General features: G+C 46.5%; 1 protein-coding gene across 1 annotated transcript in view; it reads left to right on the forward strand.

Moving 5' to 3' along the window:
- The window catches only part of LOC147109044 (protein Daple-like), a 311,247-nt gene that overhangs the window by 169,508 nt on the left and 115,094 nt on the right, over positions 1 to 26,645 (forward strand). Inside the window, exons 5-9 of the mRNA XM_086002608.1 lie at positions 3,337 to 3,395; positions 10,780 to 10,863; positions 16,237 to 16,377; positions 21,649 to 21,836; positions 23,320 to 23,401. Coding sequence (XP_085858734.1) covers positions 3,337 to 3,395; positions 10,780 to 10,863; positions 16,237 to 16,377; positions 21,649 to 21,836; positions 23,320 to 23,401 — 554 coding nt within the window. The remainder of the gene's footprint in view (positions 1 to 3,336; positions 3,396 to 10,779; positions 10,864 to 16,236; positions 16,378 to 21,648; positions 21,837 to 23,319; positions 23,402 to 26,645) is intronic.

Consider the following 26,645-nt stretch of genomic DNA (forward strand, 5'->3'; position numbering starts at 1 on the left):
ATTGAACAATGGATCCTTTGAACAATGTGTCAGCTGTGGCTCAGTGGGTAGCTCTCTCGCCTCTGAGTCAGAAGGTCGTGGGTTCAAGTCCCACTCCAGAGACTTGAGCACAAAAATCTAGGCTGACACTCCCAGTGCAGTGCTGAGGGAGTGCTGCACTGTCGGAGGTGCTGTCTTTCGTGTGAGATGTTAAACCGAGGCCCCGTCTGCTCTCTCAGGCGGACGTAAAAGATCCCACGGCACTATTTCGAAGAAGAGCGGGGGAGTTATCCCCGGTGTCCTGGCCTATATTTATAAGGGGAGTTTGAAGAGAGGTGTTCAAAATACGAGGAGTTTTAATGGAGTAAATAAGTAGAAACTGTTTCCACTAGCAGGAGGGTTGGTAACCACAGATATAAGATAATTAGCAAAAGAACCAGGAAGGGAATGGAGGGAGATGAGTAGAATTTTTTTTACGCAGCGAGTTGTGATCTGGAATGCACCGCCTGAAAGGGCGGTGGACGCAGATTTTGTAGTAACTTTCAAAAGGGAATTGGATGAAGACTAGAAATGGAGAAATTTGCAGGGCTGTGGGGAAGAGCAGAGTAGTGAGATTAATTGGATAGCTCTGTCAAAGAGCTGACCCAGGCACAGTGGGCTGAATGGCCTCATTCTGTGCTGTATCATTCTCTGATTCAGTTAACGAATACTGTGGCAGACATGAAGGGGTTATTACTGCTATGATTCTCAGTGGAGATTGGGAATTGGCTGATGGGATAAAGACATAAGAAATGAGGCAAGAAAAGTCATTTTTACCTTTCAAGACCACTCTTTACACAGCCTACAACCTACCCAATCATGTACAATGTCCCAACCACTTGGTGATCTTCTACAGCCATTAGCAATGCATCTTAATGGTCAATCCCATCGATTTAATCTCCTTCCACAGCCCAATTACAATCAACCTTAAAATGAACTCAACCTTGCCCATTTGTTCCCCTTTTGCAGCCTATGTGCAATCTGCTCTATTATGGACTCTAAACCCATCCAATTAATCTTCTCGGGGAAAGTCCCACATCAATCATTTTTGGGTACCGGAGTTACTGAACCAGTATAGCTATCCCATGTGTCAGCCGTGGCTCAGTGGGCAGCACTCTCACCTCTGAGTCAGAAAGTTGTGGGTTCAAGTCCCGCTCCAGAGACTTGAGCACATAATCCAGACCGACACTTCAGTGCAGTACTGAGGGAGCGCTGCACTGTCTGAGGTGCCGTCTGTTGGATGAGACGTTAAACCGAGGCCCCGTCTGCTCTCTCAGGTGGATATAAAAGATCCTGTGCCACTATTTCGAAGAAGAGCAGGGGAGTTCTCCCCGGTTTCCTGGCCAATATTTAATCCCTCAATCAACATCACTAAAACAGATTACCTGGTCATTATCACATTGTTGTTTGTGGGAGCTTGCTGTGCACAAATTGGCTGCTGCGTTTCCCACATTACAACAATGACTACACTTCGAAAGGTATGTCATTGGCTGTGATGCGTTTTGGGATGTCCTGAAGTCGTGCAAGGCGCTATGGAAATGCAATTTCTTTCTTTCTAACATCTCTTATTTTTCAGCTGTCAACTTGACTTGGTGGGTAGCACCCTTGCCGTTGGTTCAGTATTGATTTCAAGTTATAAGGAGTTTGAGCTGATAATCTGAAGGATGGCTATTTTGCAAGAGGGAGGTGCTGCCTTTTGGATTGCACATTAAAACCAGGGCCCTCTGCCTGTTCTGGTGGTTCAAATGGATCCCACGGCACAAATTCAAACAATAGCTTTGTTCTGACTAACATTCTTAGCTCGACCAATAACTGCAGAAACTGACCACCTTGTTGCTTATGGGATCTTGCCATGCCAAAATGGCTGTCGAGCTTGCTTGGATTATCAGCAGTCACTGAGAGTTTCAACACATGTGAAGCCCTCTAGGATCTTTCTGGGAGACGAAGGATGGTTTATAAATGAGTCTTCCTTGCAACCAACCCTGGCTTTCGAATCCTCCGCCCACTCCCCACCCCCATGACCGCAGATATTTCTCTCTTCTTCCCCTGGCTCTAACCCAGCTTCACCACTGCCGAACCCATCATGAGAGTATTCATTATCTCCAATTTATGCAAGCTCAGTTATGAATCTTGTTAAATTATAGCTTTCAATGCAAATACCGTTCACCACAAGAATGTGGACTGCTGGGTTGGGGGTAAGGGAGGGAAGAGCTGATGAGGTCAAGCTTACAATATAAGCGTGTGGGGGTGAATTAGTTAATAAAATAGACAATGAGGCTGAGCTAGAATGCAGAGGAAGTGGTTTAAAGATGCTTTAGTCACTCGTCCCCTGCAGTGTGAATGATGGATGTGGAATCCAGCTGTGATCGGCACTGCAGTTCGTTCAAAGACTCTCTGCTGCAAACTGAAACACATAAACTAACCAAGCACTACTTCTAATCCTAATACATAATATAGCCCAACTAAACCTGATTGGCTTCAGGATTGGCAGAAAACTTGTTTGTTAAAAGCTTTGATCTCTCCTATTAAAGTACTGTCGCAGATTAATTTAAAAAAAAGACTTGCGCCTTTCACGACCTCAGGACGCTCCAAAGCGCTTTACCGCCAGTGAAGTACTTTTTGAGGTGCAGTCGCTGTTGTAATGTAGGAAACGCGGCAGCCGATTTTGCGCACGGCAAGATCCCACAAGCAGCGGTGAAATAAATGATTAGAAACATAGAAGATAGGAGCAGGAGTAGGCCATTCGGCCCTTCGAGCCTGCTCCGCCATTCAACGAGATCATGGCTGATCATCCAAACCCTAGCACCCAGTCCCTGCACCGACAGCCATCCCACCCAAGCCCTATCCCCGTAACCCCATTAGATAATCTGATTTTTAGGCATTGCTCTTTTTCAAATCGCGCCATGGGATCTTTTGCGTCGACCTGAGAGAGCAGACGGGGCCTCGGTTTAACCTCTCATCCGAAAGACGGCACCTCCGACAGTGCAGCACTCCCCCCAGTACTGCACCGGGAGTGTCGGCCTGGATTATGTGCTCAAGTCTCTGGAGCAGGACTTGAACCCACGACCTTCTGACTCAGAGGCGAGAGAGTATGACCCATTGAACCCCAGTGGCTGACCTCCGAAGAGCCCGATCCTTTTCTTGATATCCATACATTCATTTTCCAACAGAAGTCACTGGGCAGTAATCGGGGTTGAAATTTGACTGTTTTTATCCAGTTGGTTACTTTTACAAAGCTGAAGGCTTGAGCTTGCAATTTCCTTACGGGAAGTGTCTTTTACTAAAGCTTTTTTTTCCCTCCCCCTATGTTTGATTCAGGAAAGAGCATGGATGAAATGAAGAAGGTGCTGTTACTCATGCTGGGATGTGCTGTACAGGTAAATAGTAATGTCTCGCTCTATTAAACCTGTAGGAATCTTGACGAAATGGAGTTTTCTTTCCAATGCATTTCTTAGCTTAGAAACAGATTCTTTCAAGAACGGTGCCACCCTCAAGATGGCTTCTGCAACTGCAAGCTGAAAATTCTCGTATTGATTCTTTGGCCTTGGTGTGAAGTACACAGGAAAGAAGCTGGTCGATGGGAACGCTGTTTGATTGTTATTCATCTGTTCGTAATCAAGAAAAGAGCGTCTGGAGAAGCCTAAATCATTACGGGTGTTTAATTCTGGAAAATGATGATTATACACAAGTCCATGTCAAGTCTGCCTCCATGTGACAGGAATGGGTACAAATTCTGATTGTCTCCAAGTTGCACCCACATTTGTGCAAATACCTTTTATTTCAGTGCCACAAAGCGGCAGTGAATCATAGGATCACACGGCGCAGAATGAGGCCATTCGGCCCATTGTGCCTGTGCCGGCTCTTTGAATTAGTCCCTCTCTGCCCACTCCCCATTGCTCTGTAAAAGCAGTGCATTGCTCTTTCTCTTTCTGAAACGCGATTGTCCACGGCTCCTTTGCTTCAGTTTTACATGATGCACAGTCCCCGTGATCGAGCTTAACCGTCAGGTTACGATGAGTACTCTGAACTGCTGCACTTTCGACTTGCGAGCTGTTGCCGTTTGGCACCTTCCTGCCACCAGCCAGGGTCTGTGTCCTTTTGGCATCTGTCCCCTTTCAGGGTGTAGAAAGCTGTGTATCTGGGAGAGACTATTTTTCTGTGGCCAAGTTGAAGTTGCCAGGTACCACTATGGAAACCAGTGCTGGGAATCAAGGGGTACCCTTGGTGCTATGTGACACTCACCTCAATAATGCGGTGCCCGCTGAACACGCCCGGATGGAAAGGCATATCCAGTCAGAGGGACCAGACCTGTCTGGGCCAAGTAATTGGACAGCATCCCTTCGGCTGGGAGGGAGGAATTTGTTGCATGATGCTTGAGCCTGCCTGAAGTGAGCTCGCACATTCTTTTGGATGGGATCATGCTGTGTAATGCAAACAGCGAAGTTCATGTGCAGAGGAGCTCTTAAAGGGATGATCTAGAGCCTGCTTGGCTCAGTTGGTAGCACTGTGGCCTGGAGTCCAAATATTGAGAGTTCAGGACCCGCTCCAAGATGTCAACCCATCATAGATACATAGAAACAGAGAAGATAGAAGCAGGAGTAAACAAAAACAAGACGCAACATAAAAAAGGCGTTTTCACTGAAGATAATTCTTTGATTTTTAAATTAATGTTTCTTTTTTTGGCAGCGGAAAGGGGCGGTTGTATTGTATATGGATTGGCGGGTTACTGTTCCCCTAGTACGCAATCCACTGCGCGCACAAGAGACGCGGGGCTGAATAAATTAACTGTGTTGAATTTACTTGCAACTAATGAACTGTACAAATCAACACTAAAATGTCCAGGTTTTGAGTGATGTCCCCTTCAAGATATTTCCCCTCCTCCCCAGCTGTATGATTCATTATCGCTTTCTGTAGTGGTTAGAAGCTAGACAGGTGAAGGGAAAGTGTAGGACACAAGTAGTTCCTCACATAATTACAACTTTCTTGTATCCCATGTGTTGAAAGGTGTTGCATTTCACAGAGGAAGTGGGAAGTGCCGAAGGCTGCATAGTCTTGGCTTGCATTCCTTTAATATAGATTAAGGGGTGATCGAATGGAGGTGTTTAAGATGATTAAAAGGAGTTGATAGGGTAGATAGAGAAAAACTACTTCAAAACAATAATTTAGACTTAAATGTAGGGGGGCACGATAAAGAAATTTGCAGATGATACAAAAATTGGCCGTGTGGTTGACAGTGAAGAGGGAAGCTTTAGGCTGCAGGAAGATATCGATGAACTGGTCAGTTGAGCAGAAAAGTGGCAAATGGAATTCAATCTGTAAAAGTGTGAGGTAATGCATTTGGGGAGGGCAACAAGGCAAGGGAATACACAATTAATGGGAGGACACTGAGAGGTGCGGAGGAACGGAGGGACCTTGGAGTGCATGTCCACAGATCCCTGAAGGTAGCAGGACAGGTCGATTAAGTCGTTAAAAAGGCATATGGAATGCTTCCTTTATTAGCCAAGGCATAGAATATAAGAGCAGGGGGGTTATGCTTGAACTGTATACAACACGGGTTAGGCCACAGCTAGAGGACTGCGTACAGTTCTGGTCACCACATTACAGGAAGGATGTGATTGCACTGGAGGGGGTGCAGAGGAGATTTACGAGGATGTTGCCAGGATTGGAAAACTTTAGCTATGAGGAAAGATTGGATAGGCTGGGGTTGTTTTCCTTGGAACGGAGGAGGCTAAGGGGAGATTTAATTGAGGTGTATAAAATTATGAGGGGCCGAGATAGAGTGGATAGGAAGGACCTATTTCCCTTAGCAGAAGGGGCAAGAACCGGGGGCATAGATTTAAAATAGTTGGTCGAAGGATTAGAGGGAAGATGAGGAAAATAATTTTCACCCAGAGGGTGGTGGGGGTCTGGAACTCACTGCCTGAAAGGTGGTAGAGGCAGAAACCCTCATCACATTTAAAAAGTACTTGGATGTACACTTGAGCCGCAACCTACAGGGCTACGGACCAAGTGCTGGAAGGTGGGAAGAGGCTGGGTAGCTCTTTTCCGACCAGCATGGACACGATGGGTCAAATGGCCTCCCTCTGTGTCGTAATTTTTCTATGATTCTAAACCTTAAAATTAGAGCTAATACATTCAGAGGGGATGTCAGGAAGCACTTCCTCACACCAAAGGTGGTGGAAATCTGGAACTCTCTCCCCCAAAAAGCTGTTGAGGCTGGGGGGTGGGTCAATTGAAAATGTCAATACTGAGATTGATAAGCCTACTGAATATTTCCAGCATTTTCTGTTTTGATAAATTGTTAGGCAAAAGGGCATTAAGGGTTACGGAACCAAGGCGGTTGGATGGAGTTCAGATACAGATTAGCCATGATCTAATAGAATGGCGGAACAGATTCGAGGGGCTGAATGGCCTACTCCTGTTCCTAATTTATACGGGGGAAGGGGGAGAGTTTGGATACACGTTTTACCAGACACAATAATATTACTTCAAAAAGGTCTTTTTTTTCCAAATTATGCGGGATTTTGCTAAGAGTAGTTAGGGAGGTGTTGTTTCCACTGGCAGGAGGGTCGGTAACCAAAGGTAATTGGTAAATGAACCAGAGAGGGGGAGATAAGGAGAATTTTTTTATGCAGCGAGTTATGACGATCTGGAATATACTGCCTGAAAGGGTGATGGAATCAGATTCAGCAGCAACTTTCAAAAGGGAATTGGATAAATGCTTGAAGGGGAGAAAATTACAGGGCTACGGGGAAAGTGCAGGTGAGTGGGACTAATTGGATGGCTCTTTCAAAGAGCTGGCACAGGCTCGATGCCAGCCACTGAGTTGCACTGCGTCAGCCAATGAGTTGGAGGTTGGGTGAGGCGAGGCGGAACTTACAGCAGAACTCACAGCAGTCTATTTTACAGCAAAGAAAGTCTATTTAAACAGCGCACTACAGCAAACAGTCTACAGAGTTAGTTAAAAAGAGTTCTACGAATTACAGCAAATAGAACTCATGACCGAAACTGCAGCAACGTCTCCCAATAAAAGCAAGATTATTTCTCCAGCGAAATGCAGTGAGTGGTGGATAGTTTCATAATACAAATTATGTGCGGAAAAATCAATCCCAGCCACTTTGCCTGCAGGGATTGATGGAGTAATTACCCAATCATCTCCATTCTGGTCGGGAATAGTGGCATCACTATACGCAGCCATGAAAAAAAGGGATTAAGAGGTGTAGCTTACTTCCATTCTGGCCTTGTAGAAATCCACATCGTGTAGCCTCTCCTTGCACCGTATAAGCTCGTTCTCCAGCCTGTCAACCCGGCTTGCTTTCTCTCGTAGCGAGTCCAGCTCGTCCCGATGCGCTCTCACTGAGCGGGCATCTGTGGTCAACTGCATGTTCTGAGCAAGATCCAAAAGAATTTGTGGTTAGACCTCATTTCCCTTCCCCTTCCGGCCTTGAGCAAATTGAGAATCCAAACACTACAACCTCTCCCGCAACAACGACGTGTATTTATATAGCGCCTTTAACATAATAAAACGTCCCAAGGCGCTGCACAGGAGTATAAGACAACAACAAATTTGACACCGAGCCACCTAAGGAGAAATTAGGGAAGGTGACCAAAAGCTTGGTCAAAGAGGTAGAAACATAAACATAGAAGAAACATAGAAGCTAGGAGCAGGAGCAGGCCATTCGGCCCCTCGAGCCTGCTCCGCCATTTAATGAGATCATGGCTGATCATCCAAATTCAGTACCCTGTCCCTGCCTTCTCCCCATATCCCTTGATCCCTTTAGCCTTAAGAAATATATCTAACTCCTTCTTGAATATATTTAATGAATTGGCCTCAACTGCCTTCTGTGGTAGAGAATTCCACAGGTTCACCACTCTCTGGGTGAAGAAATTCCTCCTCATCTCAATCCTAAATGACTTACCCCTTATCCTTAGACTGTGACCCCTGGTTCTGGACTCCCCCGCCATCGGGAACATCCTTCCTGCATCTAGTCTGTCTAGTCCTGTTAGAATTTTATAAGTTTCAATGAGATCCCCTCTCATTCTTCTAAACTCCAGCGAGTATAAGCCCAATCGACCCAATCTCTTCATACGTCATTCCTGCCATCCTAGGTATCAGTCTGGTGAATCTTCGCTGCACTCCCCCCATGGCAAGAACATCCTTCCTCTTAAGTAGGGGAGTGCGGTCGCGCTGCGTTGCGGTCTGATGAGCCAAGAATCGACTTACCCGTTCAGGTGGATCCACCGGTGCTGTCCAAGGAGAGCAAGGAATTCTCCTGGTGTCTCGGCCAACATTCCTCCCTCAACAACTTAATATTTCCTGATTTTGCCGTATTGGGCCCCTTTTTGTTTGTAAGGAGTTGGTTGTCTCTGCCTTGACTGCTTTCATTGGGTGTCCCTTCCATGTCACCTTCTCTGGGAGGGGAAGTGACAGGAAATTCCTTCTGGCCTCTCCTCTTACTTAGGGTTTGTTAATTTGCTCCGCTAGCTCTGTGCTCACAGCCCAAGTCAAACCGCCACCTTACACATGCAGCTTTCTTGTGTGGCTGCCAAGCATATTAAAGAACGCATTTAATTTAAATAGTAGCTGAGTCAGGCTTCGATCAAAACCCCTGCTGCAAATGGCCCTCATCAATTTCCCTGAATTTGCATAACTGATGGGGATCAATCGATCGATCTGTTTTTCTTTGCTGCTTTTACAAGAGTGGTGCCTTTCTTGAAAGAATCTGTTTATAAGCTAAGAAATGCTTTTACGATGGTCTTAGTGGGGTGCATTGGTCTGCGACCCACCAGGTCTCTCGCACCTGGCGGCAACAACACCACAACAAACCGACCGGCTTTTCAAAGACCTGTAACGCACAGGAGGAGGCCATTCAGCCCCTCGAGCCTGTTCAGCCATTCAATTTAGATCATGGCCGATCTGTATCTTAACTCCATCCACCCGCCTTGGTTCCATATCCCTTAATACCCTTGCCTAACAAAAATCTATCAATCTCAGTTTTGAAATTTTCAATTGACCCCTCCAGCCTCAACAACATTTTTTGGGGTGGGGGGGGGGGGGAGTTCCAGATTTCCACCACCCTTAGTGTGAAGAAGTGTTTCCTGAAATCACCCCTGAATGGCCTGGCTCTAATATTAAAGTTAAGTCTCCTTGTGCTGGACACAGTGCGCCGGTGGTAGAGGGAGTGGGTCAGCGTTCCCTGTATGCGGTGCGGCCGCACAGCTCTCTGCCGGTACTGGCTCTTTCAATGTTAAGTTTCGTGCATGCGCGAAACTGTGAATGAACCGCACAGCCCCTTAAAGGGGCCCAGGCACCCAAAAATAAATTAGGGGGAGCAATTAGAGTGGGTGCTTAGGCGAGCGGACTGCTTTGTCCTGGATGGTGTTGAGCTTCTTGAGTGTTGCTGCAGTAACCAGAAGAATTTTTAGCCCTATTCCGTGTTAGGGCAGCACTGTAGAATATTTGCAATGGGTCCGGATTGTTTCTTCCCCGCAGCCCCCCCCCCCCCCGCAAAAAAAAACCCTTGCTCAGTGTAGTGGAACCTGGTTGAAGTGTTTGTATTGCTGGACTCTGACTGAAGTCACCTCACTTGGCACAGACCAGAATACAATCTTAAAATGAGTAGTCCTGTTCTGACATGCCAGGCCAGGGACAGAGTGCAGAAATCTTCAGAACCTAGTACAGGTAGACTATCCTTTATCCGAAAACCTCGGGACCAGCCGTGTTTCGGTTTTCGGAAAATTTCGGATTTCAGAAGGTATTTTGTAAGACTGGGAAATTTGTCGGCGGGGGGTCGGGGTGGGGGTCGGGGTCGGCGGGGGGTCGGCGGGGGTCGGGGTCGTGCGCACGACTTACGCTGAACGAAACCTTTCAGTTTTCAGAGGATTTCGGTTTTCGGAAGTGCGGATAAAGGATATACTATCCCTTATCCGAAAGGGTGGGGGGTCGGCGGTGGGGGTCGGGGTCGTGCGCACGACTTACGCTGAACGAAAAAGCCTTCGGTTTTTAGAGGGTTTCGGTTTTTGGAAGTTCGGATAAAGGGTAGTCTACCTGTATGTGTGAACAGTTCCAGACTGCTGAACAGAGTTGCAACAGGAGGAGGCTATTCAGCCCCTCGAGCCCGTTCCGCCATTCAATGAGACCATGGCTGATCTGTGACCTAACTCCATATACCCGCCTTTGGCCCCATATCCCTTAATACCTTTAGTTAACAGAAATCTATCAATCTCAGATTGAAAATTAACAATTGATCGAACATCAATTGCCGTTTGTGGAAGGGAGTTCCAAACTTCTACCACCCTTTGTGTGTAGAAGTGTTCCCTAATTTCATTCCTGAAAGGCCTGGCTCTAATTTTTAGACTATGTCCCCTAGTCCTAGACTCCCCAACCAGTGGAAATAGTTTCTCTCTATCTACCCTATTTGTTCCCCTTAATATCTTGAAAACTTTGATCAATCACCCCTTAACCTTCTAAATTCCAGAGAATACAAACCCTAGTTTGTGTAAGCTCTCCTCCTAATTTAACACTTGGAGTCCAGGAGGTAACATTCTGGTAAACCCACGCTGCACTCCCTCCAGGGCCAATCTATCCTTCCTACGGTGTGGTGCCCAGAACTGCTCACAGTGCTCCAGGTGTGGTCTAACCAGGGCTTTGTATACTGTGCCCCAGTCCATTTTATTTTTATTAAATGTTTGAAGAGTTGATGCGGATTTGTATTTACAGTGATTTGAAATGTATGTTTTTCGCTCCCCCCCCACCCCAAGTGTGAACGAAAGGAAGAATTCATCGAAAGGATCAAACAGCTGGACATTACAACTCAGACGGCCATAGTTGCTCACATACAAGAGGTGGGTCTGTGTAAAAGCTTGTTTTTTGTATTTATTGGGCAGTGCAAAACAGTAAATCGTAAAGGCCCAGCTGAGGATGAATCCAAATTACATACTGTTGTTCAGATTTAAAATAAAATAAAATAGATTCTCGGGATGTGGACGTCGCTGGCAAGGCCGGCATTTATTGCCCGTCCCTCGTTGCCCTGAGGAGGTGGTGGTGAGCCGCCTTTTTGAACCGATACCATACCCGCTGTATTCCCCTGTTGCAACTCTCGTCAGTGGTGTTATCATTGCTGTATCGGCTCGCCCTCCATTTTAGAGTTGTTGCTCCGAACTCTTTTTTTCTCTCTCTCTTTGACCTCCCCAACACTTTCTCACCTTTCTCATTTGCATAGGCCTCTCAACTATTTGCCTATCTCTTGTCTGTTAATGAGTTTTCACTGCCCGAGGCTGTGGGTTCAAGTCCCACTCCAGAGATTTGAGCACATAATTGGTCACACTGAGGGAGTGCCGCGCTGTCAGAGGTGTGCCGTCTTTCGGATGAGCTGCTAAGACCGAGGCTCAGTCTGTCCCCTCAGGTGGACGTAAAAAAATCCCACGGCTACTATTTCGAAGAAGAGCAGGGGAATTACCCCCGGTGTCCTGGGGGCCATTGTTTATCTCTCAACCAACATCACTTTAAAAAAAAAATAACAGATTATCTGGTCATTACCTCATTGCTGTTTGTGGGAGCTTGCCGTGCGCAAATTGTTTGCTGCGTTTCCTACATCACAACAGTGACTACACTTTAAAAAGTACTTCATTGGCTGTAAAGGGGCTTTGGTATGTCCTGAGGTGGTGCAACTTGCTCTATATATAAAAAAATCAATCTTTCTTTCTTTGAGGACCGTTTAACCCAACAGTTTGCTGTTGGGCAGTTTGCAGTCATTCAACCCGTTAACTCTCCGTGTTTGGAGTTTTCAGCTGTGCTTTTTTCTAGCTCTTATCTTTTCGTGTTCCGTTCTGATAAACATTGTGTGCATGTGTGTGTGTGCGTGTGTGTCTGTTCTCCTGCAGTGAGAATGTGCTGAGAGGTGCAGTTTATACATCAGACCCCATATTTCATCGGCAGTGCAGAGTCATCTTATCTTGGATGCATCAGCAGTATCAGATTGCAGGATGAAAATGCTAAAATAGATGGTCAGCATGTGTGGACTAATCTGTTTTTAAAAACCGGTTCCCAAAAGAGAAAAGTAAACTTCCCTCCCCTCTGCTCCGTACCTCATATTAATATGGTCATTGCTGCTCTGATCTTTCACTGCTGTTTGTCCTAAGATCCAAATACGCAACCATCCTCCTTACTGCCTCTCGCTGTGTTCAAATCGAAGCTCGTGGCGCAGTCCTCCACTTGGAATCATTGAATCTTACAACACAGAAGGAGGCCATTCGGCCCGTCGAGCCCATGCCGGCTCTCTGCAAGAGCACTGCAGCTAGTCCCACTCCCCTGCTCTTTCCCCGTAGCCCTGCAGTTTTTTTCCTTTTCAAGTATTTATCCCCTTTGAAAGTCAGTGTTGAATCTGCTTCGACCGCCCTTTCAGGCGCTGCACTTGAACTCCTTCTTTCCCAGTATCTCGGACTGTGAACTCGATCTCCCTTCTCTTTCCCTCCTACAACATAGAAGGATTTTTAAAACCATCAATTCCTGATTATAAAGCTTTCTATTACCTTGTGACGGGTGTGAAAAGCCCCACGTACGGAACCCGAATGATGGCAGAAGTGCTCGATTGCTTCTTGTTGTCGGAGGTGGTCTAGTTTTTGACTTAAAACTTGGTTGGGCTCTGCTGGATTCCCAGTATTAGCTATAGTTCTATATAACTAAATAAACGAGCGGAAGTCACAGGTTAATGGTGATGGGTTGGGTAAAAGTACCAGAGTTTGAAGAGCCACTTTGAGTTACTCGCCTTGTGTTTTGAGGTTCTTGTCAAGATGAACCTCCGGGTTTTTATTCAGCTGTAATACAGAGATTCATAGAATGGTTACAGCACAGAAAGAGGCCATTCGGCCCGTCGAGCCCGTGCCAGCTCTCTGCAACAGCACTTCAGCTAGCCCCACTCCCCCGCCCTTTCCCCATAGCCCTGCAAATTTTTTTTCCATATGAAAGCCACGATTGAATCTGCCTTCACCACCCTGTCAGGCAGTGCATTCCAGATCCTAACCACTCGCTGCGTAAGAATGTCTTTCCTGATGTCACCGTTGGTTCTTCTGCCAATCACCTTAAATCTGTGTCCCCTGGTTCTCAATTATTCCGCCAATCGGAGCAGTTTCTCTCTGTCGACTCTGTCCCGACCCCTCATGATTTTGAACACCTCTATCAAATCGCCTCTCATCCTTCTCTGCTCTAAGGGGAACAACCCCAGCTTCTCCAGCCTATCCACGTAACTGAAGTCCCTCATTTTCTCTTTCCATAGCTCTTGATGTCTGTTTTCCAAACACCTCCTTAATAAATAATAATGCAACCAGGCATCCGAGGACAAGTCTTAACTTAGGCAGAGCCAACATGGCTTTACGAAAGGCAAATCATGTTTGACAAATTTATTAGAGTTTTTTGAGGATGTAACTAGCAGGGTAGATAAAGGGGAGCCAGTGGATGTGGTATATTTGGATTTCCAAAAGGCATTCGATAAGGTGCCACATAAAAGGTTATTGCACAAGATTAGGGCTCACGGGGTTGGGGGTAATTTAGTAGCATGGATAGAGGATTGGTTAACGGACAGAAAACAGAGAGTAGGGATAAATGGATCTTTTTCAGGTTGGCAGGCTGTAACTAGTGGGGTGCCGCAAGGATCAGTGTTGGGGCCTCAGCTATTTACAATCTATATTAATGACCTAGATGAAGGGACCGAGTGTAATGTATCCAAGTTTGCTGATGATACAAAGCTAGGTGGGACAGTAAGCTGTGAGGAGAACACAGAGTCTGCAAAGTGATATAGATAGACTGAGTGAGTGGGCAGTAAGGTGGTAGATGGAGTATAATGTAGGGAAATGTGAGGTTATTCACTTTGGTAGGAAGAATAGAAAAACAGAATATTTTTTAAATGGTGAGAAACTTTCAAATGTTGGTGTTCAGAGAGATTTGGATGTCCTCGTGCAAGAAACACAGAAAGCTAGCATGCAGATACAGCAAGCAATAAGGAAAGCAATTGGCATGCTGGCCTTTATTGCAAGGGGGTTGGAGTATAAGAGTAAGGAAGTCTTGCTACAATTGTACAGGGCCTTGGTGAGACCACAACTGGAGTACTGTGCACAGTTTTAGTCTCCTTATCTAAGGAAGGATATACTTGCCTTGGAGGCGGTGCAACGAATGTTCACTAGATTGATTCCTGGGATGAGAGGGTTGTCCTATGATGAGAGATTGTGTAGAATGGGCCGATACTCTCTGGAGTTTAGAAGAATGAGAGGTGATCTCATTGAAACATACAAGATTCTGAAGGGGATTGACAGGGTAGATGATGAGATTGTTTCCCCTGGCTGGAGTGTCTAGAACTTGGGGGCATAGTCTCAGGATAAGGGGTCGGCCATTTAAGACTGAGATGAGGAGGAATTTCTTCACTCAGAGAGCTGTGAATCTTTGGAATTCTGTGACCCAGAGGGCTGTGAATGCTGAGTCTTTGAGTATATTCAAGGCTGAGATAGGTAGATTGTTGGACTCTAGGGGAATCAAGGGATATGGAGATCGGGCGGGAGAGTGGAGTTGAGAGCGATGATCAGCCGTGATGGTATTGACAGGCGGAGCAGGCTCGAGGGGCCGTATGGCCTGCTCCTTGTTCTTTTGTTCTTACGAATACCTTCTGTAGTCGAATAACCTGCCAAGCACAACTAGCATAACTCCGTATAGTATGTGTGTGCCTCTGTGCCTATGTTCCATTGACTTGTTAGTGTTCTGACTTGTTTGTGAATGCTGATAATTATAATCTTTATAACTTGCTAAGTTTGGCAACCAGGAATGTCTTGCTGCAGTTGTACAGGGCCTTGGTGAGACCACACCTTGAGTATTGTGTGCAGTTTTGGTCGCCTTATCTGAGGAAGGATGTTCTTGCCATGGAGAGAGTGCAGCAAAGATTCACCAGGCTGATACCTGGGATGGCAGGAATGACGTATGAGGAGAGATTGGGTCGATTAGGCTTATATTCGCTAGAGTTTAGAAGAATGAGAGGGGATCTCATTGAAACTTATAAAATTCTAACAGGACTAGACAGACTAGATGCAGGAAGGATGTTCCCGATGGCAGGGGAGTCCAGAACCAGGGGTCACAGTCTCAGGATAACGGGTAGGCCATTTAGGACTGAGATGAGGAGGAATTTCTTCACCCAGAAAGTGGTGAACCTGTGGAATTCTCTACCACACAAGGCAGTTGAGGCCAATTCATTAAATATATTCAAGAAGGAGTTAGATATATTTCTTAAGGCTAAAGGGATCAAGGGATATGGGGAGAAAGCAGGGACAGGGTACTGAATTTGGATGATCAGCCATGATCTCATTAAATGGCGGAGCAGGCTCGAGGGGCCGAATGGCCTACTCCTGCTCCTATCTTCTATGTTTCTATGTTTCAGCTGCACCCTGCTCAACCATTATTACAGGTAGAAAGTGCCTCTGGTTTTTTCTATGTGGAGTTAGGCAGTAAAGCATGCTACACATGGTGATTACAGAATTTCAAAGGATGTTTTTGTGTATCTATGAATGAGTAAATGTAAATTTACTGCTTGTTCTGTGTTAACCACATGGCTATTGAGATCTCTGGAGCAGAGGTTTCCCTCCCATGAGTGAATGTAGTTTGTTGGTTGTAAAACTCTTTGGGATGTCCTGAGGAAATGCAAGTTCTTCTTTCCTGTCATAGATACGATTTATTAGACATTCACTCTTAGTTAGTGCCAGTGGTTTCGTAAACCCCAGCACTGTAAACTTGGCCTTGACTGGTCCAGGAGAAACCCATTTTGGGACACGCTGGTGAGACCAAAATCCAGCTGTATTAATGTGTTTGTTAACTTGATAGGGTAGATGTAGTGAAGAAGAATCTACTTGTGGGAGAGACCAAAACTAGGGGCCATAAATATAAGATAGTCACTAATAAATCCGATAGGGAATTCAGGAGAAATTTCTTTACCCGGAGAGTTGGTTAGAATGTGGAACTCGCTACCACAGGGAGCGGTTGAGACGAATAGCATAGATGCATTTAAGGGGAAGCTAGACAAGCAAATGAGGGAGAAAGGAATAGAAGGATATGCTGATGGGGTGAGATGAAGGAGGGGTGGGAGGAGACTGGTGTGGAACATAAACACTGGCACTGACCAGTTGGGCCGAATGGCCTGTTTCTGTGCTGTAGACTCGACGTAACTTTCTGCCTCACCTTTACAGATCACTCATAACCAGGAGAACGTGTTTGACCTTCAGTGGATGGAACTGGCTGAGGTGACTGCAGAAGATCTGGAGACTCAAACCAGGTCAATGGTCTTCCATCTGAAGAGACTTCTTGATGACAGGGATGAGTACTCAGAGGTAAGGGTATAGACACTCTGCTCAAACCATTGACCACTATGATTTTATAACCATCATCGAACTTGGTTGATTTCTGGGGAAGAAGTGCGAGTTAGCTTACCATTTCCCAGCATGGGGCGTATGGAGGTGACCTGCTAATGGGGTCATCGTTGAGTTAGCTGTTTGGAAGTGATTCACCGTCAGGTTTTAAAAAATATTTAACTTCCTTCCCTGATCAGGATATGACTGGAGGATGCCGTTCCTAACTTTCTAACCCCTAATCTTTAAAGCAGGGCACAATAAAAAGGGTTGTTCGGCTGATGCACATCCGTAGACTATGGCTTGCCATGGACTCCATCCCACCTGGTGTAGCCTCTCGAGACAAAGTTCGGCATAAATTCCCCCACGGCCCCCCCCCCCCCCCCCCCCCCAACCTCTCTAGCCCAAAGAAAACCGAGCAGAACCGCAGAATATTTATCCGTCCTCACATCTTGGCTGTTCAGCCCTGGCCCCAACAGTACAGGAACCCTTCTATCCCCAGGAGTATTTGATGGTCACCTGTCTGCACCTCTCCCTATAACCAGCAGTTCTGTTTCCGATCAGAATTTATCCAGCTCTTTTTTTTGCCTGTCTTTTGAAGGAGTTAATCATCTCGGTCTGAAATGCTTTTGCTGGGGATCACTTCCGTTGTTCCAGGGATAGGGAGTCCTTGCTGAGCACATAAAGCATAATGGCCCAGAAATTCGGGTCGGAGGCTTCCCGCGAGTGCAAGCCCCCGACGTGCACTTACCTAGCGCGCCTGCCATTGAGCTGTGGGCCCGCGTGGGATTCCGATCCTGGGCCTCCTCCAGCTGCCGGCGCGCAGTGCTTGCGTATCCCAGGGGCGCAGTTAGTTCGAAGCATCCCCTGGGATCACATGGGCCATGGAGAGCCAATCGCAGCAGGGAATCTCCATTCATAAATTTGACAGGAAGACCTGTCAAATCCATGAATAGAGATCGGCCCCAAAACATCACTAAAACTTCAAATACATTTTTTTTTAAATCACATTTTAAAAATAACTATAAATTACATAAAATAACTCTTTTAAACAATAATTTAAATTTTTGAAAACATTAATTACAGTTTTTAACAGGGCTAAAAATAAACTTACCTTTCTTTAAAGTATTTAAAAATAATAAACCTGTGGAAAAAATGTTTTAATTTTACTTAATTCACCACTTACCTTGTTAAAAGCAGACACTGCGCATACTCACCCGTGGAGACCCGAATTTCTGGCCCATTAATAGCTTGTGGTTAGAGTCATAGTCATAGAGTCATAGAGTAATACAGCACAGATAGAGGCCCTTCGGCCCATCGTGTCCATGCCGGCCATCAAGCCCTGTCTAATCTAATCCCATATTCCAGCATTTGGCCCGTAGCCTTGTATGCTATGGCATTTCAAATGCTCATCCAAATGCTTCTTAAATGTTGTGAGGGTTTCTGCCTCCACAACCCTTTCAGGCAGTGAGTTCCAGACTCCAACCACCCTCTGGGTGAAAAAGTTCTTTCTCAAATCCCCTCTAAACCTCCCTCCCTTTACCTTGAATCTATGCCCCCTAGTTATTGACCCCTCTACTAAGGGGAAAAGCTCCTCAGCATCCATCCTATCTATGCCCCTCACAATTTTGTACACCTCAATCATGTCCCCCCTCAGCCTCCTCTGCTCCAAGGAAAACAAACCCAATCTGCCCAGTCTCTCTTCATAGCTGAAGCGCTCCAGCCCTGGTAACATCCTGGTGAACCTCCTCTGCACCCTCTCTAACGCGATCACATCTTTCCTGTAGTGTGGCGACCAGAACTGCACACAGTATTCCAGCTGTGGCCTAACCAGTGTTTTATACAGCTCCATCATAACCTCCTTGCTCTTATATTCTATGCCTCGGCTAATGAAGGCAAGTATCCCATATGCCTTTTTTACCACCTTATCCACCTGTTCCGCCGCCTTCAGGGATCTGTGTACCTGCACACCCAGATCCCTCTGACCCTCCGTCTTGCCTAGGGTCTTACCATTCATTGTGTATTCCCTTGCCTTGTTAGACCCCCCAAAGTGCATCACCTCGCACTTTTCCGGGTTAAATTCCATTTGCCACTGTTCCGCCCATCTGACCAACCCATCTATATCGTTCTGCAGACTGAGGCTACCCTCCTCGCTATTTACCACCCTACCAATTTTAGTATCATCCGCGAATTTACTGATCATACCCTTTACATTCATATCCAAGTCATTAATGTAGACCACAAACAGCAAGGGACCCAGCACCGATCCCTGTGGTACCCCACTGGCCACAGGTTTCCAGTCACAAAAACAACCTTCGACCATCACCCTCTGCCTTCTGCCACTAAGCCAGTTTTGTATCCAATGTGCCAAGGCACCCTGGATTCCATGGGCTCTTACCTTCTTGACCAGTCTCCTGTGCGGGACTTTATCGAAGGCCTTACTGAAATCCATGTATACCACATCCACTGCGTTACCCTCATCCACACACCTAGTCACCCCCTCAAAAAATTCAATCAAATTAGTCAGACATGATCTTCCCTTGACAAAGCCATGTTGACTATCCCTGATTAATCCTTGCCTCTCCAAGTGGAGACAAATTTTGTCCCTCAGGATTTTTTCCAGTAATTTTCCTACCACTGATGTTAGGCTCACTGGCCTGTAGTTCCCCGGTTTTTCCCTACTACCCTTCTTGAATAATGGTACTACATTAGCGGTTCTCCAGTCCTCTGGCACATCCCCTGTGGCCAGAGAGGTCCTGAATATATGTGTTAGAGCCCCCGCAATCTCCTCCTTTGCCTCACACAGCAGCCTGGGGTACATTTCATCGGGGCCTGGGGATTTATCCATTTTTAGGCCAGCTAAAACTGCCAATACCTCCTCCCTCTCGATGTTAATATGTTCGAGCATATCACAGTCCCCCCGCCCTATTTCTATGTCTACATCGTCCTTCTCCATAGTGAAAACACATGCAAAAAATTCATTTAGAACCCCTCCTACATCTTCCGGCTCCACACACAGATTGCCACCTTTGTCCCTAATGGGCCCTATTTTTTCCCTAGTTATCCTTTTACCCTTAATATACTTATAAAACATCTTCGGATTTTCCTTTATTTTGCTCGCCAGTGTTATTTCATGGCCCCTCCTTGATCTCCTAATTTCTTTTTTAAGTATCCCCCTGCACTTTTTGTACTCCTCTAGGGCTTCCTCCGTCTTTAGCCTTTTGTATCTACCAAAAGCCCTCCTTTTTTTCCTAGTGCACGATAATCTGTGTCTCTTCTATCCAGTTAGCGCTAGTTAATATGACAGTTGCTTTGCAGCTGACTTTTGCATCGCCCCCTAACCAGCAACAATCGCCAATAATGCTCTGAGCAAATGAAGGTACGGTAGCATAGTGGCTATGTCACTGGGCTAGTAATCCAGAGGCCCAGAGTAATAATCCAGAGACGAGAGTTCAAATCCCATCACAGCTGGGGGATTTAAAATCAGTTAATTAGAAAGAAAATCTGGAGTTAAAAAAGCTATATCAGTAATGGTGACCATGAAACCACCGGATTGTCGTAAAAACCCATCTGGTTCACTAATGTCCTTTAGGGAAGGAAATCTGCCGCCCTTACCCGGTCTGGCCTATATGTGACTCCAGACACACAGCGATGTGGTTGACTCTTAACTGCCCTCTGAAATGGCCGAGCGAGACACTCAGTTGTACCAAACACAGCATTGTGAGAGCACCTTCACCACACGGACTGCAGCGGTTCAAGTTCACTACCACCTTCTCCAGGGGCGATTAGGGATGGGCAATAAATGCCGGCCTTGCCAGCGACGCCCACATCCTGTCAAACGAATAAATAAAAATACAGAATATATTTTTTTTAAAACACGCTGTACTTTGTAACTTAGCAACCAACAATCTGTCTCTGCATCAGTGGCGATCTGGGGGAAGTTATTGGTCTGTGCTCGAGGACAATAAAAAAAAATCAGGGCTGGAGAGACGAGTTAATGATTCATGAAGCTTTTAATGAATGTGAGTGTTTCGGAATTGACTGTGCAGTGATTCCATATGCCCAAGGAAGGCTGTAGCACCTTTTGAGAGCATTCCCTCTAACAAGTGTGATGCGTCGTACTTGTATGACAGCAGCTAATGACTGTCCTACTTGGGGAGGGGAGGGAGGGTATGGAGGGTATCTTCAGTGTAGAGGTGACTTCAAGGTGACACCTATAGAATAGTACAGCACAGAAAGAGGCCATTCAGCCCATCGAATCTGCGCCGGCTCTTTCAAAGAGCAGTTAGTTCCACTCGTCCGGCTCTTTCCCCGTATCCCTGCAATTTTTTTCTCCCAAGTATTTATCCAATTCTCTTGTGAAGGCTACTATTGAATCTTCTTTTATTAGGCAGTCCCTCGGATCCGAGGATGACTTGCTTCCACATTAAAAATGAGTTCGCAGGTGACTGATGAGTCCAATGCGGGACCTACAGTCTCTGTCACAGGTGGTTGAAGGGGCGGGTGGGTGGGGGGCTTGGGTTGACGTGCGCTCCTTGCGCTGCCTGCACTTGGCTTCCGCTTGCTCCCGGCGAAAAGACTCGAGGTGTTTGGCGCCTTCCCGGATGCTTCTCCACCACTTTGTGCGGTCTTGGGCCAGGGATTCCCAGGTGTCGGTGGGGATGTTACACTTTTTCAAGGAGGCTTTGAGGGTGTCCTTGAAGCATTTCCTCTGCCCACCTGGGGCTCTCTTGCCGTGCCGGAGCTCCGAGTAGAGCACTTGTTTTGGGAGTCTCGTATCGGGCATGCAGACAATGTGACCCGTCCATCGGAGCTGATTGAGCATGGTCAAAGCTTCGATGCTGGGGATGTTGGCCTGAGCAAGAACACTGACGTTGGTGCGCCTATCCTGCCAATGGATTTGCAGGATCTTGCAGAGGCAGCGTTGGTGGTACCTCTCCAGCGCTTTGAGGTGCCTGCTGTACATGGTCCATGTCTCTGAGGCATACAGCAGGGCAGGTATCACTGCTGCTCTGTATTGAATCAGTATTCAATTGAATGTAGCTCTAGCATAACTTCTAACCCCTTGTATTCCAGTCCTCCAGATACAAAGACCAGCGTTCAATTAGCCTCTTTTGATTGTTTTCAGTATCTGTCCATGACATTTTAATGATCGATGTACATGATCCCTTAGGTCTCTTTGGGCCCCCACCTGGCTGAACAATCAAGAAACAAATTCTGATCTATGCTGCTATTTTCTCTCTGCTTTGGCAGGTCATTGTGGAGCTCACCCAGGAGCGGGACTACTTCCAGACTCAGCAGCAGCTCCCAAGTCCCGTGAAGTCCTCGAGTCCTGATTATCCGACCAGCCCAAACGGAAAACTCAGCAAAGAGGACAAGTCCCACCTTGCGGTGGATCTGGCCGACACGAAGGCAAAACTCAGGCGGATCAGACAAGAAATGTTAGTGTCTACTGGGACTTGCTTTGATTCCGTATGGCGGGGCAGGGCGGGGTGGGGGAGGAGCATGGCTCAGTGGGTAGCACCCTCTCGCCTCTCCGTCAGCAGGTCGCAGGTTCGAGCCCCACTCCAGAGACTTGAGCATAAAGTCTAGGCTGACGCTCTAGTCCCAGTACTACATAACGAGGAGTGACGGATGTCTAAAAACTCCTCTGGTCCATCCAGCCTGTCCTACACAACTGTGGTACCTTCTGTATATCACAATAAATACACTCTGCACCCCACCCAAAAACCACATGATCGCCTGGGAGAGGCAAAAAAAAGCAGATTAAAAAAAAAAAACCAGGCCAATTTGGCGAAAATAAAATCTGGGAAATTCCTCTCCGACCCATCCAGGCGATCGAAACTAGTCCAGGAGATCAGTCTGGCCCTGAATTCCCTGCAGTTACCTATCTTTTATACTGAGGGAGTGCTGCACTGTCGGAGGTGCCGTCTTTCGGATGAGACGTTAAACCGAGGCCCCGTCTGCCCTCTTGGGGGGCTGGGGGATTGTAAAAGATCCCCAGGGCACTATTTTGAAGAAGAGCAGGGGAGAACTCCCCGGTGTCCCTGGCCAATATTTATCCCTCAATCAACATCACTAAAACAGATTATCTGGGACCTTGTTGTGTGAAAATTGGCTGCTTCCGTGTTTCCTACATTATGACAGTGACTACACTTCAGAAAAATGTAAAGCGCGTTGGAACGTCATGAAAGACGCTATATAACTGCAAGTTCTTTCTCTCTTAGACTCATGTACGCTACCTCGTGTCTAATGCAGCACCAGCTCTGGAGGCTGCTCCATATAAAGAGAGCATTAAAGTTGGCTCCTTGCTAATTATAACGTTTGAATCGGCGGTTCAGCACCCTCAATGGGATGTTGTGAGTTGGCTGATGTTGATTATTTACGGTGTTGGGTTACAGGTATTTATAAAGCACCATCCCCATTGGCTAATGACTGCAGGGGAACCCACACAAGAAGCACAGAGTGTGTTGGCTTCATCAAAAAGAAATTGCAGAAGCTGCCAGACCCCTAATTTTGGGATTCCTAATGAAAGGTGCCGGGTTGCCAATCTCTCCTTTTTTAAGTGCACTTGCGCCCAAATTACTACATGTGCTCGTAAAGCAATCGACTACTCGTTGCATGGTTGAAAGCTGGTCTTATAGAGCTGGTATTGAGAGGGTGCACCTGCTTCCTCCTCTTTGCCCACTGTAATGGAGTTCATCTGAAACTGCACTTTGAAGGTGTGGTGAAGGATTTTGGAGGGAGTTGTGTATGTCCAAGATGCCTTTGGAGATTTGCCTGAAGGCGTGGCGAAGGATTTTGGAGGAAGTTGCCTGTGAAAAGCAGGCGATATTTCGCATCGCAGAGCTGTTTTGTTAGGGGCAAACACGAGGCATTTGGTCACTTAACGAATGTGTTTCTTTTCTCCCGAAACGTGCCCAGGGAAGAAAAGGCTGAGCAGCTCATTGACTCCAAACAGGAAGTGGAACGACTTGACGCGGAGTTACAGAGGTTACGACAAGAGGTAAGGAGAACGCTCTGGGTGCTCTGTCGGCTCAGGGTATGGATGCATACGGCCAGCCGTGGCTCAGTGGGTAGCACTCTCACCTCCGAGTCAGAAGGTTGTGGGTTCGAGTCCCGCTCCAGTGCTCGTAGTGACGAAGTGTGGCACTGTTGCAGATGCCATTTTAGGATTATAGAAATTGAAGGCACAGAAGGAGGCCATTTGGCCCATCATGTCTGTGCTGACCGAGAAAGAGCTATCCAGCCGAATCCCACTTTCCAGCTCTTGGTCCATAGCCTTGCACATCCAAGTACTTTTTTAAACGCAATGAGGGTTTTAGCCTCTACCACCCTTTCAGGCAGTGAGTTCCAGACCCCCACCACCCTCTGGGTGAAAAGAATTCTCCTCCGACCAATGACTTTAAATCTCTGCCCCCTGGTTATTGACCTCTCTGCTAAGGGAAATAGGTCCTTCCTATTCACTCTGTCTAGGCTCCTTATAATTTTATACGCAGTTTTATCTTTTGGGTGAGATGTTAAACTCGTCTGTCCTCTCAGATGGATGTAAAGGATTCCATGGCACTATTTCGAAAAAGTGCAAGGCAGTTTTCCTCGGTGTCCTGGCCAATATTTAGTCCTTAACCAACATCACTGTTATCTGATTATCACATTGCTGTTTGTGGGAGCTTGCTGTGCGCAAATTGGCTGCCGCGTTTCCTACATTACAACAGTGACTACACTTCAAAAGTACTTCATTGGCTGTAAAGCGCTTTGGGATGTCCTGAGGTCGTGAAAGTTGCTATATAAATGCAAGTCCTTTTTTCATTACTCGGGGTGGCACTGAGCGCTCGAGACCAGACGGTCTTTGGTTTGGTGCCTCGCTCTACCCTGAGTTAGCAGGTCTCGGTTGGGTGGCGGTAGGGTTGGAGGAGGGCACCGGCCAAGGAGTCGCATTCCCGATCACTATCTGGTGGTTTCTGTTGGATAATGGGGCTTCGGTTAAGGACATTGTCGTCAGATAGTCTGCCAACGAATCGGCTCAATCCTGCACAATGCCAACTTGTGTGAGAAGTTAAGAGGGATGCTGGTGTCTGTTGACCCATGACCCCGCTCATGAGTCAGCACCTTCAGAAGAGAAAAAGGAAGCAAGTTTTGGCCAGTCCGACCCCCATCTCTGTGCCTGCACCCACCTCCGGCCCCCCACCCCCCTCCCCATATGGCTGGTTCCAGGTCTAAGGCAATGGTCCCCTTGAAGCACACACTAGGAGTTGCAGGAGAATGGGCTGGACCTACATTGGCTCCCAGTTAAGCAACGTCTCGATTTCAAAATTCTCATCCTTGTTTACAAATTCCTCCATGGCCTCGCCCCTCCCTATCTCTCTAATCTCCTCCAGCCCCACAACCCCCCCCCCCCCCCCCCCGAGATATCTGCACTCCTCCAATTTTGCCCTCTTGAGCATCCCTGATTATAATCGCTCCATCACTGGGGGCCGTGCCTTCTGTTGCCTGGGCCCTAAGCTCTGGAATTCCCTCCCTAAACCTCTCTGCCTCACTACCTCTCTTTCCTCCTTTAAAGACGCTCCTTAAAACCTACCTCTTTGATCAAGCTTTTGGTCACCTGCCCTAATTTCTCCTTATGTGGCTCGGTGTCAAATTTTTTGTCTTATAATTCTCCTGTACAGTGCCTTGGGACGTTTTACTACGTTAAAGGCGCTATATAAATACAAGTTGTGACTGCAGCAGCAAGGTGGTTTGACTAACTAACTAACAAAGAAAAACTGAGATATATTACATAGAATTACAGAGGATATACGGCACAGAAACAGGCCATTTGGCCCAACCAGTCCATGCCGGTGTTTATGCTCCACTCGAGCCTCCTCCCGTCTCTCCTCATCTAACTCTATCAGCATAACCCTCTATTCCCTTCTCCCTCATGTGCTTGTCTAGCCTCCCCTTAAATGCATCGATACTATTCGCTTCAACCACTCCCTGTGGTAGTGAGTTCCACATTCGCACCACTCTCTGGGTAAAGAAGTTTCTTCTGAATTCCCTATTGGATTTCTTGGTGACTATCTTATATTGATGGCCTCTAGTTTTGCTCTTCCCCACAAGTGGAAACATTCTCTCGGTATCTACTCTATCAAAACCTTTCATGATTTTAAAGACCTCTATTAGGTCACCCCTCAGCCTTCTCTTTTCATCCTTTCCTGATATGTATACCCTCGCATTTCTGGTATCATCCTTGTAAATCTTCTCTGCACCCTCTCCAGTGCCTCAATATCCTTTTTATAATATGGCGACCAGAACTGTACGCAGTACTCCAAGTGTGGTCTAACCAAGATTCGATACAGGTTTAGCATAACTTCACTACTTTTCAATTCTATCCCTCTAGAAATAAACCCTAGTGCCTGGTTTGCTTTTTTTTAATGGCCTTGTTAACCTGTGTCGATACTTTGTGATTTGTGTATTTGTACTCCGAGATCCCTTTATTCCTCTACCCCATTTAGATTCTTATTTTCCAAGTAATAAGTGACCTCCCTATTTTTCTTACCAAAATGTAATACCTCACATTTATCTATGTTGAATTTCATTTGCAAATGATATGCCCATTCTGCAAGTTTATTAATGTCTTCCTGTAATTTGTTGCAGTCCTCAGTGTTAACTATCCCCCCCCAATTTAGTGTCATCCGCACATTTAGAAATTGTGTTTTTGATTCCAAAGTCTAATATAAATTGCGAACAATAGTGGTCCCAGCACTGATCCTTGTGAAACACCACTACCCACCTTCTGCCACTGTGAATAGCTACCCTTTACCCCTACTCGCTGCTTTCTGTCTTGAAGCCAGCCAGCGATCTATTCTAATACCAAAATACTGCAGATGCTAGAAATCTGAAATAACAACAGGAAATGCTGGAAATACTCAGCAGGCCAGGCAGCATCCGTGGAGAGAGAAACAGAGTTAACGTTTCAGGTCTGGGACCCTTCATCAGAACTTTACATTTCCAGCTTTTTCCAGTTCTGATGAAGGGTCCCAGACCTGAAACGTTAACCCTGTTTCTCTCTCCACGGATGCTGCCTGGCCTGCTGAGTATTTCCAGCATTTTCTGTTGTTATTTCAGCTATCTATTCTGCCAGACGTTATTATTAGTGCAATGCACAGTCTGCAACAGTATTAACTGGAATCCTTTTTCCGAAGACACCTCCTTCCCCTGACTTTGCTACATCCCTCCACCACCTTCAAAAACCTCCTGATAACCTGTCTCTT

Source organism: Somniosus microcephalus, chromosome 12, assembly GCF_052327205.1.
Source record: "Somniosus microcephalus isolate GS21.2 chromosome 12, FLI_Smic_1.0, whole genome shotgun sequence".
Lineage (NCBI taxonomy): Eukaryota > Metazoa > Chordata > Chondrichthyes > Squaliformes > Somniosidae > Somniosus > Somniosus microcephalus.